The 19,438-nt window shown below is 37.9% G+C and overlaps 1 protein-coding gene across 2 annotated transcripts in view; it reads right to left on the reverse strand.

The window, feature by feature from the left end:
- ZNF485 (zinc finger protein 485) overlaps positions 1–19,438 on the reverse strand; it is a 586,403-nt gene that overhangs the window by 206,896 nt on the left and 360,069 nt on the right. The window contains exon 7 of one of the 2 annotated variants that reach the window (XM_055081189.1): positions 15,991–16,061. The exons of the other annotated variant lie outside the window; for it this stretch is intronic. Coding sequence (XP_054937164.1) covers positions 16,022–16,061 — 40 coding nt within the window. The 3' untranslated portion in view covers positions 15,991–16,021. Of the gene's footprint in view, positions 1–15,990; positions 16,062–19,438 lie in introns of those variants that run through there. 2 annotated transcript variants of the gene reach the window in all.

A 19,438-nucleotide genomic window follows, 5' to 3' on the forward strand; every position in this document is an offset into this window, starting at 1 on the left:
TCTCTCTCCAGTCCAGCTCTCCCTCCAGGCAGCAGACCCCTGAGAAACTAGCTGCCTGCTGGTCGTTTCACTGGGCATTTCTCAAGTGTGTTAAACTCAGCTTTTTCAAAATGTCGTTCATCTACTTTGTTCCAAATGTCTTTTCCTCAAGGATCCCATCTCAGGAAACGCCACCAACTGCTGATTCTTCATCTTGGATCTTGTCCGTACCAGTTATCAGTTTAATGTGTCTCAGCTCCACATCCACTCTTTATTTCTTGTTCAGCGAGCTGTAAGCATTTCTTGTCTGCTACTGGCGCCCATGTGTTCGACTTTATCAGTAGAGGATGCTGGAGGAACACTGCAGGAGGAAGGGGCCTCTTCCTGGTGCCAGCATGCTTCTGTTCGCTTATTCTTCCAACTAGGTTGGGGTGAGGGGCATCCAGTGGCACTTGGCCCTAGCAACAGGTCCAGAGCACTCAGTCCTCTGGCAAGCTTGCAGCCTCAGCCCAGCCCAGTGACACCTCATCACCTTCCCCTGGCCACTGTTCCAACCTCAGCTCTCAACATCCCTCCTCCCTCTATCCTTCCTAATGTTGGCAATCTGTGCTTTCTCTGCTGCTTAATCAATCTTGCTGGTAGAACTGTACTGTTCCACAATGTGTCTTCTCAGAAAATAGCTTTTGTTTTTGTTTTTGTTTTTGTTTTTTTTGTGGTACGCGGGCCTCTCACTGTTGTGGCCTCTCCTGTTGCGGAGCACAGGCTCCGGACGCGCAGGCTCAGCGGCCGTGGCTCACGGGCCCAGCCGCTCCGCGGCATGTGGGATCTTCCCAGACCGGGGCACGAACTGGCGTCCCCTGCATCGTCAGGCGGGCTCTCAACCACTGCACCACCAGGGAAGCCCTGTTTTTGTTTTTTTATCTTGTGTTTTTTTTAATATGCTACTTCATTAACTTCCTCTTTTTATTATTTTTTTCACACTTTGGGATAAACTCAATTTTATGTTAACTCTCTGAAATGACAATATAGCACATTTAAAGTAGCATTATCCCTTTAAATATTGCTTCAGCTATACTCCACCGCTTTTGATATACAATCCTTACATTGTTATGAAGTTCTAAATCTTTGATAATATTCATGATGACTTCTTTTGATCCACGAAATTTATAAAGGTGTGTTTTTTAGTTTATTGTGTTTTGTTGTTGTTCTTTCCTTATTTTTTTCTTTTTGCCTTTTAACTTTTGATATCTAATTTTATTTCATTGTGGTCAGAAAATATGGTCTATAGGACAAAGATTTGTTAGTATTTGCTGAGATTTCAATCTTTACACATTTCACAAGTGTTTAAAAATAATGACTAATTTCTCTTTTTGTTTCATGTAAAGTTATTTCTATAAAGCTATTATACCAAGTTTATTCAATTAACTCATCAATTATAACAGACATGTATGAAAATCTCCCACTATTATTAGGTTTATCAATCTTTATGGAAAACTTTAATCAATTCTATTTTATCCCTTTGATATTATGTTTTTTAAATATATATCTATTTTCCCATCATTATATCTTTCTGATTAATATTTCGTTTTCCTTATTGAGTAATTATGCTTTCCATTCCTATTAGTGCTTTTTGGTTTAAAAAATATATTTAGTCTAACACTCATATTGCTTTAGTTTCTAATTTTTACTTTTATTTTAGGTTTTAGGGTTAGTAGAACTTCTTGCAAAAAGAACGAACATAGCTTAATTTTTTAATCTAACTTAGCAAAGTTGTTTTTAACTGTAAGATTAATCAACTTAAATTTATTGTAAATATTGATATATTTAGACTTATCATTCTTTTTTATTTTTAAGTTACTGTATTTTTCCTTTCCTACATTTCTGTATATTTATCCAGGCTTAATTCATCCTACTCCCTTGTTTGCTAATAGTTGCAATTACACATTCTATTGCTATTAGTTTTATTAGCTTCCATTACATTTTAATGCACATACTAGACTTTACAAAGTATAAAGTTAGATTTTTAACTTCCTCCCAGACAATACAAGAACTTTAGAATGATTTTTGTCCAGCAAATCTCCTCCTCCAATCTGCCAACTTACTGTATTGTCTAGTGTTTTAGTTCCACCTTTTTTTTAAATCCCCAATTTTAGTCATTTTAAAAATTGCTGACAGGTGTACTTTTTTCTTCCTGAGTGTTATTTCACTGGGAAACCTTCCTTCTGATTTTAAAACTTCCTTCTGGCTAAATTATATTCTTTAAGTCTTTCATTAGGTTTTGTAGAATCCATCAGATTTTCTACGTGGACCATCATGTCATCTGTGAATAAAGACAGTTTTAATTCTTCCTTTCCAATCTGGATAACTTTTATTTCATTTTTGTGCCTATTTGCCCTGGCAAGAACCTCCAATACAATGTTGAATAGAAGTGGTAAAGGCAGACACCTTGCTTTGTTTTGGATCATAAAAGGAAAACATTCAGTCTTTCAGCATTATGTATGAATGTTAACTGTAGGGATTTTTCTCTAGATGCCCTTTATTGGACCAGGAAAGTTCCTCTCTATTCCTAGTTTTCTGAGAGTTTTTATCAGGAATAGATTTGGATTTTGTCAAATACTTTTCCTGTGTTTATTGAGATGATCACATTTTTTTTTCTATTTCAGTTTGTTAATATGATGAATTGCATCGATTGATTTTCAAATGCTAAATCAACCTTGCATTCCTGGGATAAATCCGTTTGGTCATGATCTATTTTATACATGATTGGCTTAAACTTGCTAAAATTTTGTTAAGAACTTTTGCATATATGTTTATAAGGGGTAGTGGCCTATAATCTTTTCCAGGAAAGTTTTGGTACCAGGATAAAGTTGGCTTAATAGAATGAGTTGAGAGGTACCATATTGACCTCAATTTTCTGGAATAATATATCAGAATTAGTAGTATTTCCTTCTTAAATATTTGGAAGAATCACCAGTGAAGTGGGCCTGGAGTTTTCTTTGTGGGAAGGTTTTAATAACAAACTATTTTCCTTTGATATAGATTTACTGTATTCAGGTTATTTCCATCTGAGTGAGCTTTGGTGGTTTGTGTCTTTCAGGAATTTCTCCATTTCATATAAGTCATTGATTTATTTGCATTAAGTTGTTCAAAATATTTCTATACTATATTTTCAATATCTGTAGAATCTGTAGTGATGTCACTTCCTTCATTCCTGATATTGGTAAATTGGTTCTTTTTCTTCTTTCCTAATAAGTCTGAAAAAAGATTTATGAATTTTATTAATTGTCGCAAAGAACCAGCTTTTTATTTTATTAATTTTCTCTATTTTGTTTGTTTTATATTTCCTTGATTTCTGCTCTGATCTTTATTTTTTCCTTTACTTGATTTGGGTTTAATTTGTTCTTCTTTCTCTGATTTCTTAAGGTACATGCTGATGCCATTAATTCGAGATCTTCTTTTCCCCAATTGACCTATAGTGCTATAAATTTCCTCCTGAGTACTGCTTTAGTGGATTCCTACAAATTTTGCTAGGTAGCATTTTCTTTTTCATTTGGTTAAAAATACTTTATAATCTCACTTTAAATTTCTTTTTTGATCATGATTTATTTAGAAGTGTGCTATGGTTTCCAAATGTTTAAGGACATTATTATTGATTTCTAATTTAATATCTTGTAGTCAAGGAACGTATTTTGTACAATTTGAATGCTTTTAAGTTTATGGACACTTAATTTATAGCCAAAATATGATCTAACTTGGTAAATGTCCTTTGTGCACTTGAAGAGAATATATATTCTGTAATTGTTGGAAGGAATATGTCAATTAGTTCAAACTGGTTGATAGTGTTGTTCAAATTTTCTATAACCTTATTGATTTTCTGTCTATATAGTCTATCAGTTTTTGAGAAAGGGGTATTGAAATCTCTGACTATAACTGTTGATTTGTTTATTTCTTCTTGAAATTCTCCCAGTTTTTGCTTCATATATTTTGAAGTTCTCTTTTTACAAAAATTTAGAATTGTTATGTTCTCTTGATAAATTTATCCCTTTTTATTTTGAAATTACCTTCTTTATATCTGGTATTATTTGCTGCTCTGAAGTCTACTTAGTCTTACATGAAAATAGCTACTCCAGCTTTCTTTTGATTAGTGTTAGAATAGTATATTTTTCCATTATTATTTTTTAATTTATTCATATCTCTATATTTAAAGTGAGTTTTATTTAGGCAGCATACAGTCAGCTTGCTTTGCTATACAATCTGATAATGTCTTCTTTTTTAACTAAGGTATTTAACCCATTTACATTTTATGTGCCTATTGATTTGGTTAGGTTTAAATCTATCATCTTGACATTTGTGTTTTATTTTTTCCATCAGTTCTTTACTCCACCTTTTTCTGCTTTCTTTTGGATTAACTGAATATTTTGTAATTGCATTTTATCTCCCTTGTTAGCTTACTACCATGTTTTTTCATTTGTTATTTTAATGGTTTCTTCATGGTTGGTAGCATACATCTGTAACTCTGTAACTCTATAAACTCTACTTTATAACTCTAAACAGTACACTTCCATTTCTCTCCTCCCATCCTATATGCTATTGTTATCCCTTAATTCACTTCCATGAACACATTTATTGAGATGCAATTTACATACCATATAATTTAATCATTTAAGTGTACAAATATGTTTTTTGTATAGTCACAGATAAGTGCAGCCACCAAAATAGTCAATTTTCACATGTTCATGTTTTCATCACCTCAGAAAGAAACCACACACCCTTTAGCTATCACCCAGTTATTCCCTTCCCTTACCTCCAGCCCTAAGAAATCACTAAACTATCTTCTGTCTATGTAGATTTTCCTGTTCTGGACATTTCATATGAATGGAATCATATGATGTATGGTCTTTAGTGACTAACTACTTTTTACTTACCATAATGTTTTCAAGGTTCATTCATGTTGTAGTGTGCATCAGTACTTCATTCCTTTTTATGGTCAAACAATATTGTATTGTATAAATATACCACCTTTTGTTTATTGGTTCATCAGTTGATAGGCATTTGATTTGTTTTCAGCTTTTGGCTATTATGATTATGCTGCTATAAATATTTGCATACAAGTTTTTGTATGGACATGTGTTTTCATTTCTCTTGAGTATATACCTAGGAGTGGAATTGCTGGGTCATATAGTTACTCTATATTTAATTATTCGTAAGAACTGCCTGATTGTTTTCCAAAGTGGCTGTACTATTTTACATTCCTACTAATAGTGGGAAAAGGAAGCATAGAGCTGAATGGGGAGTGTCCAGAATTACCCATTTTCCACCAGATTGCTAAATTTTCCACTGATTTGTATAATTTGCCATCTTTATCAGAAACAAACATAAGATTTCAAAGGGTTTTTCCTTTGAAAAAAGGTGATGATAGACTACTTGGTTTGGGTGGGAAAGCTGAGGAGGCCTACCATACTCTGTACCTTCACACTCACCATAGGGACCCAAAGGGACTTAGCAAACACTAAATGAGAAAAAAGCACAATGTATTAAGTGTGATTGTAGGTTCCTGAACTAACACTGACCATACTGGGATTCCTGAGGTCAGCACAAGGTCAGGACCCCACCTGGCTTCCTGCTGCCCTGTGCTTTATTTTCAAAGGTGGGTAAATTATCACTGCCCTTCTCCATGGGTGTGCTCTCCTTGACATGGTATATCCTCTCCAGTCAAGGCAAGGATCCCTCCCATCCTGGATCCCATTTTATTTAGGTGAAGTTTCCTGTTGGCCAACATAGTTGTTACAATTTGTACTTCAACTTAAACAAGTGTATGTGTTTTTCCTTTCCTTTTGTTTCCCCTGGGTGGGGGGGTTCAGTAATTATTTGACTGCTATGGAAGCCTAACACATAAAGACATAAGTGTAAAAGTAAAGACACAGCCAAAGCGATTAGGCAAGACAAAGAAGTAAAATGCATCCAAATTGGAAAGGAAGCAGTAAAATGATCTCTGTTCACAGATTATATAATCTTATATGTAGAAAACCCTAAAGATTCCACAACAAAACTTAGAACTAATAAGTTCTAAGTTAAGTCAGCAACGTAGCAGGATACAAAGTCAACACACAAAAATTAGTTGCAATTCTGTACACTATAAATGAACAATCTGAAAAGGAAAATAAGAAAATGTTTACTCCACTTATAATAGCATCAAAAAGAATAAAATACTTAGGAATTAACAAGGAGACAAAAGACTTGCACAATGAAAACTATAAAACATTTCTGAAAAAAAAATTAAAGACATAAGTAAATGTAAAGATACCCCATATTCACTGTTTGGAAGACTTAATATTGCCAAAATGTCAATACTACCCAAAGCAATCTAAAAATTCAACATAAACCTTATCAAAATTCCATTGACATTTCTTCAAAAGTAGAAAAATTCATCCTAAAATTCATATGGAATCTCAAGAAACCTTGAATAGCCACAATAATCCTGAAAAAGAAGAAAAAAGCTCAAAGACTTATACTTCCTGATTTGAAAACTTAACTACACAGCTACAGTAATCAAAACAGTATGGTACTAGTATAAGGACAGATATATAGACCAATAGAATAGAACAGAAAGTCTGGAAATAAATCCTCACATATTTAATTAGTCAAATGATTTTTGACAAGGGTGCCACAATCATTCAATGGGGGAAAAGACAGTCTTTTCAACTAATAGTCCTGGGAAAACTGAATATCCACATGCAAAAAAAAAATGGAGTTGGACCCTTACCTAACACCATATACAAAAATTAACTCACAATAGATCCATGATCTACATGTAATACCTACAGCTGTAAAACTCTTAGAAGAAGACATAGGACAGAGCTTCATGATATTGGATTTGGTAATTATTTTTTGGATATGACACTAAAAGCACAGTAAACAAAAGAAAAAAATAGGAAAATTAGACTTCATAAAAAAAATTTGTGTGTGAAAAAACACCGTCAGTTGAGTAAAAAGACTACCCACAGAATGGGAGAAAATATTCGCAAATCATATATCTGATAAGGAATCAATATGTAGAATACATAAAGAACTCTTACAACTCAACAAGAACAATAACAAAAACAACCTGATTTAAAAATTGGGAAAACACTTGAATAGACATTTCTCCAAAGAAGATATACAACAGATGGTCAACAAGAACATGAAAAGATGCTCAACATCATTAATAATCAGATAAATGCAAATCAAAACTACAGTAAGATACCACCTCACAACATTAGGTTGGACACCACCAAAAAAAAAAAAAGAAAATAACAAGTGTTGCACTACTATATATAAAATAGATAACTAATATGGTCCTACTGTATAGCACAGGGAACTCTACTCAATACTCTGCAATGACCTATATGTGAAAAGAATCTAAAAACCAGTGGATATATGTACATGTATAACTGATTCACTTTGCTGTACAGCAAACACTAACACAGCATTGTGAATCAACTATACTCCAAAAAAAAATTTTTTTAAATAACTAATTTTAAAAACAAGAAAACAACAAGTGTTGGTGGGGATGAGCAGAAATTGGAACCCTTTGTGCACTGTTGGTAGGAATTTAAAATGTTATAACCACTGTGGAAAACAGGCAGTTCCTCAAAAAATTAAACATAGAATTATCACATGATCCAACGATGTAGATAGATTTAAGACACAAATACATCATTAATAATCAGATAAATGCAAATCAAAACTACAGTAAGATACCACCTCACAACATTAGGTTGGACACCACCAAAAAAAAAAAAAGAAAATAACAAGTGTTGCACTACTATATATAAAATAGATAACTAATATGGTCCTACTGTATAGCACAGGGAACTCTACTCAATACTCTGCAATGACCTATATGTGAAAAGAATCTAAAAACCAGTGGATATATGTACATGTATAACTGATTCACTTTGCTGTACAGCAAACACTAACACAGCATTGTGAATCAACTATACTCCAAAAAAAAATTTTTTTAAATAACTAATTTTAAAAACAAGAAAACAACAAGTGTTGGTGGGGATGAGCAGAAATTGGAACCCTTTGTGCACTGTTGGTAGGAATTTAAAATGTTATAACCACTGTGGAAAATAGGCAGTTCCTCAAAAAATTAAAAATAGAATTATCACATGATCCAACAATATAGATAGATTTAAGACACAAATAGCTATCTATCTACATATTTATATATGTAGATATAGATATAGCTGTGATATATATCAATATATATATTGAATAATGGAATATTATTCAGATTCAGCCTTAAAAAGGAAGAAAATTCTGATACATGCTACAATTTGGATGAACCTTGAAAACATTATGCCAAGTGAAATAAGCCAATGACAAATACTGTATGATTCCACTCATATGAGGTACACAGAGTAGTCAAATTCATAGAGTAATAAAGCAAAATGGAGGCTGCTAGGGCTGGGGAAAGGGAGAAATGGGATGTTAGTGTTTAATGGGTACAGATTTTTAGTTTGGAAAGATGAAAAAGTTCTGGACATGGGTGATGTTGATGGTTGTACAACAATGTGAATGTACTTAGTGCCACGGAACTATACACTTAAAAACAGTGAATATAGTGAACTTTATGTTATGTACATTTTACCACAATTAAAATGAACTGGGAAAAAGAAAAAGACTTCTTCCTTCAGATTTGCTTGTCTGAGTCAGTTTGGTCTCTTGGCTTCATTCTACATATGGAGCTCTGGTCAGTGGTCCAGGCACCTCCCTGGGCATTCAGGAGTGTAAGTATAGTTTGTTCTCTTTTCGTTTGCATACTTGAAATTTGCTGAGAGTAAATCTTAAGTGTGTTCTCACTACCCCCCAAAAAAATTGCAACTATGTGAGGTAATGGACATGTTCATTAACTTGACTGTGGTAATCATTTCACAATGTATATATATATTACAGCATCAGGTTGTCCACCTTTAAAAAAATCACATTAATAACCTAAATATATACAATTTTTTTCAATCATACCTCAAAAAAGCTGGGGAAAAATTTTATAAATTACATTCAATTTAATTAAATATCATTAAAAAGCAGCCATGTCTACCCCTCAGTGCCCTAGTTATACTCAGAGGGAAATGGAAACCATACTGAGCCCCTCTGAGAAACCAGAGCCCTCAATAGGAAGAGTGGATGACTAGAACCACGTTATCAGTTCTTCTCAGTCCCAGAGGAAGGAACTGATTAACCAGATTCACAGTAAAGGATGAGCTAGTTTTACACTGGAAATAGCTAAAATTGCTAAGCATGTATTCATTTATTCAACAAATATTTATTGAATGACTACTGTGTGTTAGGCGTTCTTCTAACCATGAGTGCAGCGGTCTTGACTATTAATCTTTACTCATGATAGCTGTCATATCCCATGACATCCTAGGGAAAATAATGTGTTAAGGGGACTTCTCCTGTGTCCAGGACCATTGAGATAGGTGGGCCCCCTTTCTGGAAGACACTGGATCTTTTTAGACATTTGAGACAAGTGGGCCCAGGCAAGAGGAGGCAAGAGACCAAAGGCATCCACTGATATCCCTATCCCCAGAGTGGCCCCGGCTTCAGAACCCTAATCTATACCAGGGAACTCAGCTCCTTCTCATCCCCAAGGGGAAGCTGGACTTGAGAATAGTGCCGGGCAGTTGCCTTTGAGGAACTGGGAGCATTAGAATAACATGTCCAAATAAGCACCAGCTCATCAATATTATTCTATCACCCAACAAATAGTTATTAGACCCTTATTATATACCAAGCATGGTTCTAGATGCTGAAAATCTAACAACATGGGTAAAATCCCCTACCGTCCTGGAGTTTATCTTTAGTGGGAATACAGACAAGAAGCAAATGAATCAGTACATTGTATAATAGGGTGTGATAAAGGTTATGAAATGGCATACAGGAGAAACTGATATAGGAAATGCTGGGGAAGCTGGGATAGCAGAGGCAATTTTAAGTAGGAGTCAGGAGAAGTACCGAGAATTGCCATCTAAGCAGACTCCAGGGAGTGAGGGCTCCCATGGTCCCTGCAGGCATCCAGAAGGGGAGGGCCAGCAGCTGGAGCCAGGGGTGGGTGGGCATCCCTAGGGAAAAAATACAGAATGAGAGGAGAAAGGGACTGAGGATGAGACTCTGAGAAACCCAATGTTTAAGAAAAAGGCTAAAGGACACCAAGAGTTCACAGCAGGAAGAGATAAGGAGAGAAAATGGGCAATTGTGTCAATGCTTCTGGGATAGTAAGATAGGGGATTAACAGGAGCTCTGCTTGACTGCGGGGCTGGTTACAGGACTCCATGAACTCAACACTCCTAGCACTCGACACCAAAAAGAGTGAATGCTATTGTATGCAATATTTTAAGTAAACTGATGGGGGCATCTACTAAATTTGCTACTAGAAGAGCACTGGTGACCCCAAGAGGTGCTGGAGCTTCAGAGGAATGGCAGGGAGGGGGAGAAATGCCATTTTGATGGTGAGGCAGGTGTGGGGTGTGGTGAACATCCAAGCTTCTGGGCTCCCTGGCTGGAAGCTTCCCCATGGCTTCTTATAACACTGAAACGACCCACCAGGGAAAGCCTTGGCGCACCCTCTGCTCGGCTCCAGTCTCCTGCCTGCTCTGCTCAAACCCTTCAGGCCTTCTTGCTGGGTCCCAACCCGCTACTTGTGTTCCCCACGCAGGATCTCGTGCTCCTCCCTGCCAGCCTTTCACACGGCTCCTTGGAAGACCTCCTCAATCACTTCTAAAATGCACCCCTCCATCCATCACTCTCTACCATGTCAGGATGCTTTATTTTCATCACACCACTCTGTCGCCCTGAAAATTATTTAATATATGTGCTACCATGTTTATTATTTAGCTCCTCACTAAGAGGAAAGCTCCAAGAGATTGGAAACGTGTGAGTCTCGAGGCTCACCATAACCCGGGTGCCTAGAACACTGCCACATATTAGGTGCTCAATAAAATTTTCTTATTTTTATTTTTATTACTATTATAAAGTTCAAACTGCTAGATTTTGAAAATTGAACAACAGCTTTCATTTCGAGGTTCCTGATGGCCATGGAAAAATGGGAAAATAAGGTGATTGATATTACCCATGAAGTAAAAACATAAAAACTCTTCAGGGTAAAGCAAGATTGTCGGAAAACTTGCTTTGGCCAGATCATCATTGTGGCTTTATTGAGCAACACAGAAGAAAATATTTTTAACATTATTTTTGCAGTCAATAAATAAATCCCATGCAATTATTTCTTCTTTAATTCTTTCAAGTAAGCTGAAGTCAAAAGACCAAAGAACAGCCACAGGGCAGGAATTATTTCTAATTCAGCCTCACATCCAGCAAAAAAATTCTTGCACTGACCTCATTGACAGTGTGGATGATCCTCTCCTTTTTTATTTTAGAGGCACACATTTAATTAGTGCTTCAGAAGTCCTACATTTCACCTAACCTCTAACTCTCTGAAATATGTGCTGCATACCTATTTTACTGATGTGGAAACTGAGGTTCACAGCCTACAGTCACAGAACTGATAGGTGATGGAGACAAGGCTTGAACTGAGGTCTGTTTGACTGTCTAGAGTAGGGGTTGGCAAACTATGGTGGAAGATCCGATCTGCTTGCTGCTTGTTTTTGTAAATAAAGTTGTGTTGGGACCCAACACACTTATTGAGATGTATCATCTATGGCTGCTCTCACACTGCAATGGCAGATTGAGTAGTTCCATATGGTCTGCAAAACTGAAAATGTTACAGCCTCTTATAAATAAGTTTGCCACCCCTGCTCTAGACTTTGTGCTCATCCCTTTCATCTGTCTACCACCTTAACAAATATGTCTCAGTTTATCGGTTGCTCTGAAGGGAAAAAAAGGCTTTGTATAAAAATAGAAAGAAGAAAATGTAAATTGGGAGCTCTACATGCAAAATTATTCTGTTACTGAAACATCAAAGAAGAATGTTTTGTAAACACATTTTCTGGGGGACAAGTTTTCATCTTTTTTTTTTTTTTTTGGTCCTGGTTCCTTCCAGACCACTTAACTGAAATGGAACACATATAAAAAGGATATTAAAAAATACATTCAATAAGATCATGGCAGTGTAGTATATGCAACAAATCACACAAGCAGCTCTGGTTTTGAATTCTGTGGCTCCACAGCAAGCAGAAGTAACTGAACCTGTTGATATTTATGAGGACAACACCCATCTTCAGTGGGTAACTTAAATGTAACTCTATATTTAATCAGTCAGGTTAACTCAAGTCCAGCAAACACATCCAAATTAACTGGTATTTAAGAGGTCTTCCCAGTTCATCTAATTTTCACTTTATGTATTTCTGGAAGAGGTTACAATAAATGAGGCATAGTACATGCATTGACGTGACACCCCAGAACTGTACAAGGAGTTTCACTTGGGAGGAGGACCTTCACATTTACTTTCAGAATATTCTTGACAGCAAAGGAATAATGATGATGATGATGATGATGATTGTCAAGACTCATGCAGCTGGGTCTGTCCCTGTTTGTGTGCCCCTAAGAGGACAGGAAGCAGAGGAGCCCGTCGGGGGTGGCCCATCTCCAGAACAGATGCTCCCCATGCAGTCACACTCAGCAAGGATGTGTACAGAAAGTGTGAGGTTATTGATTAGAATCTGGGCTAAGGAACATGGCTTCTCCAGGGCTCCATGTAAGGGCTAAATGTGGCGCTGCCATCAGATTTGGAAGCAGCTTGGGGGGTGTGGGGCCAGTCCCACTGCATACGGTTACTGTGGATGAAACGGTATCAGCTCCGATGTCTGGTCACCTGGTGATGGAGAGCACAGGCTGTGGTGTGAGACACCCCTGGGGGGTCAGGTCCAGGCTACGGGCTTCTAGGCAAGTCATCTAAACCCTGAACCTCAGTATTTCCATCTTTAAAGTGGAGTTAGTAGTTTCTTCCTCTGAGAATTATTGTGAGAATTCAGTGCTGCACTTGACTGCATGTAAAGTGTCCAGCCCAAAGGAAGCAATTAATAATTGCTCATTATTTTTATTATCACCTCAAATTACCTATTTCATTCTGTTGGTGGTCTTTCTCTAATTAACATTACATTATATTAAAATATGAGCTATTTATTTGTGGAATAAATATTCCTTGGCAACTGTTATATGCCAAATTTGGAACTAGTTCTGAGTTACAGAAAAATTTATAAGACCTAAGTCCTACCTTCAGAGAACTGGTAACATAGAAAATAAAATAGGTGCATGCAATTACCTAAAATAATGAGAACAGCAACAATTAATAACCTGGGGCCTCAAAATGTGCCAGTGGTACGTGGGCTGTAGACTGTTCTAGTGTACGGCGTACACGCTTATATTTTTAAACCTCACGACAATCACCAAGTTAACCACTGTTTTTTACAGATGAGGACACTGAGAACTGACAGGACAAATAACTTGTCCGGGGTCAACCCAGCAAGCACAGACAGAAGTGGGACCTGGATTGAGTAGAGCAGAGGCCATCTGGAAACTCTTCTGCTACCAATTTAGGAATAAAATTACAGACCAGGGTTCTGTGATGGTTCCTGGGACCTGTGCAGCTTTATCAAAGGCTCCCCGCAACCTCAGTTCCCTTGCCATCCCCCAGAAGGGGAACAGGAAGAGCATCAATCTGGCCATAGTCCAGTGATATGAACACACAGTGAGGCTAATCTTCTGGTGCATGAGCCTTAGTCGCTGCACAGCAGCTCAGTTGGTGGGTTCCCCAAGGAGCCGAACCTCAGCCTGGAGGCCCAGGGAGGTCAGGCCAGGCCCAGAACATGCCATAGTCTCAGCTGGGCCTCCTCAGCCTGGAGGATTCCTCTGGGCTGATAGAGTGAACTCCTTATCTCCACTTAGGGAAGATGAAGTTCAGCCTCCCAAAGGTCACTTTGAGAAATCCCACTGATTAAAGATGTTTCGTGTCATTATCCAGGGGAAGGAGTGGATTTTGCTTCTTAAAGAGGACTAGCCTATATCCACATAGACTCCAGAGAATCATGGTGCCAGAGGTGTCTTAGCGACGGCATAGGCCTTCTTTCCTCTGCTCAGATATTCAGTACTTGCTTTGTAAAGCAGGCACCCGCTTTTTGGACACCTTGAGTCATTAGAATATCTTTGTATTTTAAGCCCAAGTGTTCCTTCCTGTGACTTCTGCCCTCCAGGTCTGTCTGAGCAGTTACTTCCAGTCCTCCATGAGAGTCTTCAGAGTTGGAGACCATGTCTTAGAGAGGTCTTTTCCAGGATGAATAACCCAGTCTCCTTTACAAATTCTTCCTGTGAGAAGGTGTCAGTTCCTGGCTTGTCCATGGGTCTTCAGGGTTCTTGGAGCTGAGCCAGATCAGGGTCTGCCAGAGCTGCCTGGGCTGTTTCTTTCTTTGCCACAGGACAGTCCTGGTTCCCCATGACTCACTATGTGCTAAACTGAAGTCACAGAGTGTCTCCTTAGATGCTGCATCTACCCAGCTACAGTTCTTCTATATTATGCTTATGAAATGGATTTCTGGAATCTAATTTTAGAATCTTCCATGTACTCCTAAGAAGCTTCACCTAGTTGGTCTTGGCTCAATTTACCATTTTTCAAATTTATTTCAAATCATGATTCTGTTTTCCACTGTATATGCTTTCATGTTTTAAGTTATTAGAATGTTAGATAAATGTCTTCCATGGTATCACTCAACTCACTGATCGAATGTTAAAGAGGATAAATTCAATGACAGAGCGCTGTGGCCATCCACTAGAGAAAACACCAACTTGACAAAGAGCCAATATTTAACATTCTTAGATGCAACTGTCCCCTAACCAACAATCGCTAAACTGAAAATCCAGTAGACCAGAGATGATTTCAAAGGGACTCAGAGAGCCAGACCTACACCACTTGCCTTCATCCAGTGTTTCCTGTCCTCAGAACTGAAGCCTCTGGGTTCTCATCCTTATTTTTTGGATCCACTGCCCTAGACTAGTCCTCAGTCTGCTGATCCAGGGTCTAACTTAGACTCTCAGCCCAGCGTGTAGGCCCAGAGCCCTGCAACCCTGACCAGATGGCCCAGGCACAGCTTCCTAAAGCAAGCATTTTCACTGTTTTCGTCGTGTTAATCTTGCTATAAGGGGCACACAATTTCTCTCCAGTACCCCTGGCAGACTCTTGGGGAAAATCAGTGTGTGTGTGTGTGTGTGTGTGTAGTGTGTGTAAAGTGTGTGTGTGTGTGTAGTGTGTGTAAAGTGTGTGAAGCCAGAAGGACTGAATTCCCCCACTAAGTGGGGCTCCTCCCATCCTTCTTTTCATAGCTAATTTAGTTAAGTGTTTAAACAATGTAAATCTGGCAGCTCCCCTCTGTTAAAGCTAAAGCCACAAGATTGAGGACAGCTGCCGCCCAGCTACCAGCCCTCCAATCCAACCTCCACCAGCTTTCCTGAAATAGCAAGGCCCGCTTCCGTCCCTGCTTCCCTGGAATAACCCTGGGGGAAGGATACTCCATTTCCTACGCCCAGACTGAATTATTTATTACCACCTCAGGAGTCCATATTTGGAGAAAAAAATATCACCACCGTGTGGAATGAAATCATGCAGTTGCAAATAACTGATGTGTCTGAATTCAAAGGAGCTCTCAAGGAGATCGTGTATGTATGTAAATAGGCATGCACTTCTCAGACAGAGAGTATATGATCTCAACTCCGTTCCTTGACACGCAGGGTGACCCAGGACAGGGCAAGCAGGGCTCTGGCAACCTCAGGGACCCTGGGGAGCTTTTCTTCTTGACCACTTTCAACTCACCTGGATGAGGATACCAGGGAGTTCATCTCCCTAAAAACACAGTCACTGCCAAGTCGGTGGTTAGAATGGAGCCCACACAGCACGTTGGAGCACATGCCCATGTTTTTTCTTAATTATCTACTTACTAAAAACAATCTACTCACCGTGCACCAGGTGACTTAGTTTTAGGCACAGATCACTCCTGTCCAGACCACACATGGTCTCTTCATTTTACACTCCAGATGGCCATGGAGAGCTTCAATGATTTTCCTTCCTAGGGGCACACTGGCTGTACCTTCTGCAATAAATGCATTCCAGAAAAGTCATGTGGAACCCTAATCTAGTTTGCAACACACTAAGAGTGTTCAGTATTTAAGGTCCCTTGAGTTAGTTTGTGCAGTGAAGAATCACTTTATAAATCACTTTATAATCACTCTATAAAGGATCACATGTGCTCCTGCAATGTTTCTCAAAATGAGACATGCCTTCCCGAGTTACACAGTTTATATTTCCAGAGCACTTTAGGCTCCATAATAAAAATCGCTTTTACCAAAACACAGCCCTTCTAGAGTGAGTTATTCTCGTTCCACGACGGCAGTCCTCTTAAGTGTGTAAGTCTGAAATCCAAGGCAGGGGTGAGAATGAGTAAAAGGTCACTGGCCTCATGTTGGAAATGGAATCTATTTGCTCCATGGACACTAACTAGATTTTAATTCCATCATTGACCGAGGGGTCAACAGTTGCCATCTAGATGAAGAATCAGAGCTCGGGAGTCATTCACAATGGATCAAAGCCTAGTTTCTCTTCTGTTTTTTGTTTTTTGTTTTGTTTTGTTTTTTTTTGCGGTACGCGGGCCTCTCACTGTTGTGGCCTCTCCCGTCGCGGAGCACAGGCTCCGGACGCGCAGGCTCAGCAGCCATGGCTCACGGGCCCAGCCACTCCGCGGCATGTGGGATCTTCCCGGACCAGGGCACGAACCCGTGTCCCCTGCATCGGCAGGCGGACTCTCAACCACTGCGCCACCAGGGAAGCCCTTCTTTTCCTTTTTAATGCATGGCTATGGAATCTCCTGACCTCCTGTCTATGGCACATGCAGGGGGACGTGCTCATCACAGGCTCTCAGTGAATATTTTATGATGACAATAACCATCATCATGGGGATCTGTCAAAAGCACTGAGTGGTCTACAACACAACGAAAAACTCATGGACTGGTGGTCCACTGGTGGAATTTTAATTGCTAGAATCTACTAAGATATTCTTTGTGATGAAATTGTAGAAATGTTCTAAGTACATTTTGAAAAGTTGTACCTTCTCCATTTTAGGGACACAAATAAGTTACATTGTTTGAACCTTCTACACACTCATTTTTGTCCAGTAGATTTGTCCCAACAGAGTGTGTCAACATCACCTACTACAACAGCACTTCTCTTCCTCTTGTTGTATTGCTAGAAACTTTCGTTTACTACATTTAATGTTTTTACGTTCAGCATAGAAGAGTACAACCTGTTATATCTTCACGGAGGATTTTTTTCTTTTAGTGGAATAAATTAACGCTATTTATCATATTGACTGTGTCACCCTTGGGTTCCACCTTGTCTCCTAATCATGTTCCACTCTTGCCTTCTTTTTTTTTTTTTGCGGTACGCGGGTCTCTCACTGCTGTGGCCTCTCCTGCTGCGGAGCACAGGCTCCGGACGCACAGGCTCAGCGGCCATGGCTCACGGGCCTAGCCGCTCCGCGGCATGTGGGATCTTCCCGGACCGGGGCACGAACCCACATCCCCTGCATCGGCAGGCGGACTCTCAACCACTGCGCCACCAGGGAAGCCCTCTTGCCTTCTTTTTTAAGAAGAAACATCACTTGGTCAAGATTTATTTCAAGGCCTGAAAACAGTGACTAATCGAAAATGGCCCTACTGGGATTTCTTATAATATATAAATACTTAATATAAAACTTTAAAAAATGTAGACACTATTAACTAACTCCTAAACCACACACTATAGGTTTTTCAAAAGCAATAGTTATTTAACAAAATGTAAGATGACAATATCAAAGAATTTTCACACTTAATGAGGACATAATCAGTCGCAAGCTACTCAAACACAAATCTTTTTTACACTTTCCATGTTTGTTTTTAACTTTGTTTCATAGAACCACTGATAATTGAGGCTTCTTTCAAGTATAGGATTTCTAACATTAAATTACATTTTCTAAGTATTTCTATAAAGAAGAAATGAAAAAGACACATACTACATTGTCTGCCATAAATTCATACACCAAAAAGTCAAAACAATCCAACTGAATTTATTCCTGCTTCCCCCTTCTCCAACATTAGCTTTAGATGTTTTTCTAAATATTATATAAACAGTTTTGTTAAAATCAGTTCTCTCATTTATGCAGATTAGGGGAAAATGGTTTTATAATGAGTTATCTTTAAAATTACCTTCAAGATAGCACTCTTTAGCCTTAAACTACATTGTGCACACACAACTACAACTGGTTGCATTTGCTCAGGAACATAGAATCACATTAAAGACAAATAACTTTGTATTTCATAGTTTAGTTGGCTCTTAAATAGTTTCCCAGGGTGGGGGGTGAGGGGAACAAATATTTTGTGTTGTTTAAGAAACTGGTATATATAAATGAACTGCTAGGTGTTCGTTTAAACTTTGAGGAAACCTACAGATGAAGTTTGGGGTGTTTTTTTCTAAAATGCAAGAGATATGCGCTTAATCACTGTTCATATAGTGAAGGGATGGGATGGCAGATACAGACACAGATGAAACTCTACATTTTGTAAATGTAGAGTTGGATATTCTAAATGGAAAAACTGACACTGACAATTGTATACAGGAAACAAAGGTTAAGAAAAATGTTGAAGAATATCTACTTTTAAAAAGAGAGAAGTGTTATACAACACAAAAATGAGACCTAGAGATTCGAAAAACACTCATTTTACTGTTTTAAAAGAAAAACAAAAAATAATAAGGAGAGAGTCTAGACCAATTAGAACTGAGGCAGCTGTAACACAAATGGAACACAGTACAATGATTTGAGCCCTTAAAGGAAATGACTAATTAAAATGAAATTTCACAAGTCTTCATGTCTATAATAATATATAAATGCACAAAATACAAAAAATACCAAGTCTGGATTTTTTCCCCTTAGGTTTGTAATAAACTGTCAACCCTCTGCTTAATATAGTTACTTTTATAAGCCTTCTGATTAGCAGAGCATGCTATATAGGTACATGCATGCTAAAATTCTACCATGAGAATTATAGTTCTCATCTCAAACTAATGACTTGCCTGTTACCCGTATTTATATATATCTCATTTCCATTATAAAACACTGAAGACCTTTCCAGTGGTCCATTTTAATCAACATATTACATAAAAAAGAATCTTGATTTTTAAAATGAACCTTTTTAGTACTGTTATATGATGGGTTTAATTGAACAGTTGGAACATAATATGGTAACTACATTGTACTGTTTAATTCACAGCTGTAGGAAAATGTTTGATTTTTAAAATATAACCAAGATGAGACTGTAGTTATGAGCAGTAAAATATTAGAAAACAGTGAATGAATAAATAAGATGCTTTTCCATCAATGGCCATTATTTTATTTTTAGGAACCTGGAAGAAATTGTCTTCTCTGAGTTTCAAATGTTC

Source organism: Physeter macrocephalus, chromosome 20, assembly GCF_002837175.3.
Source record: "Physeter macrocephalus isolate SW-GA chromosome 20, ASM283717v5, whole genome shotgun sequence".
In the NCBI taxonomy this organism is placed as follows: domain Eukaryota; kingdom Metazoa; phylum Chordata; class Mammalia; order Artiodactyla; family Physeteridae; genus Physeter; species Physeter macrocephalus.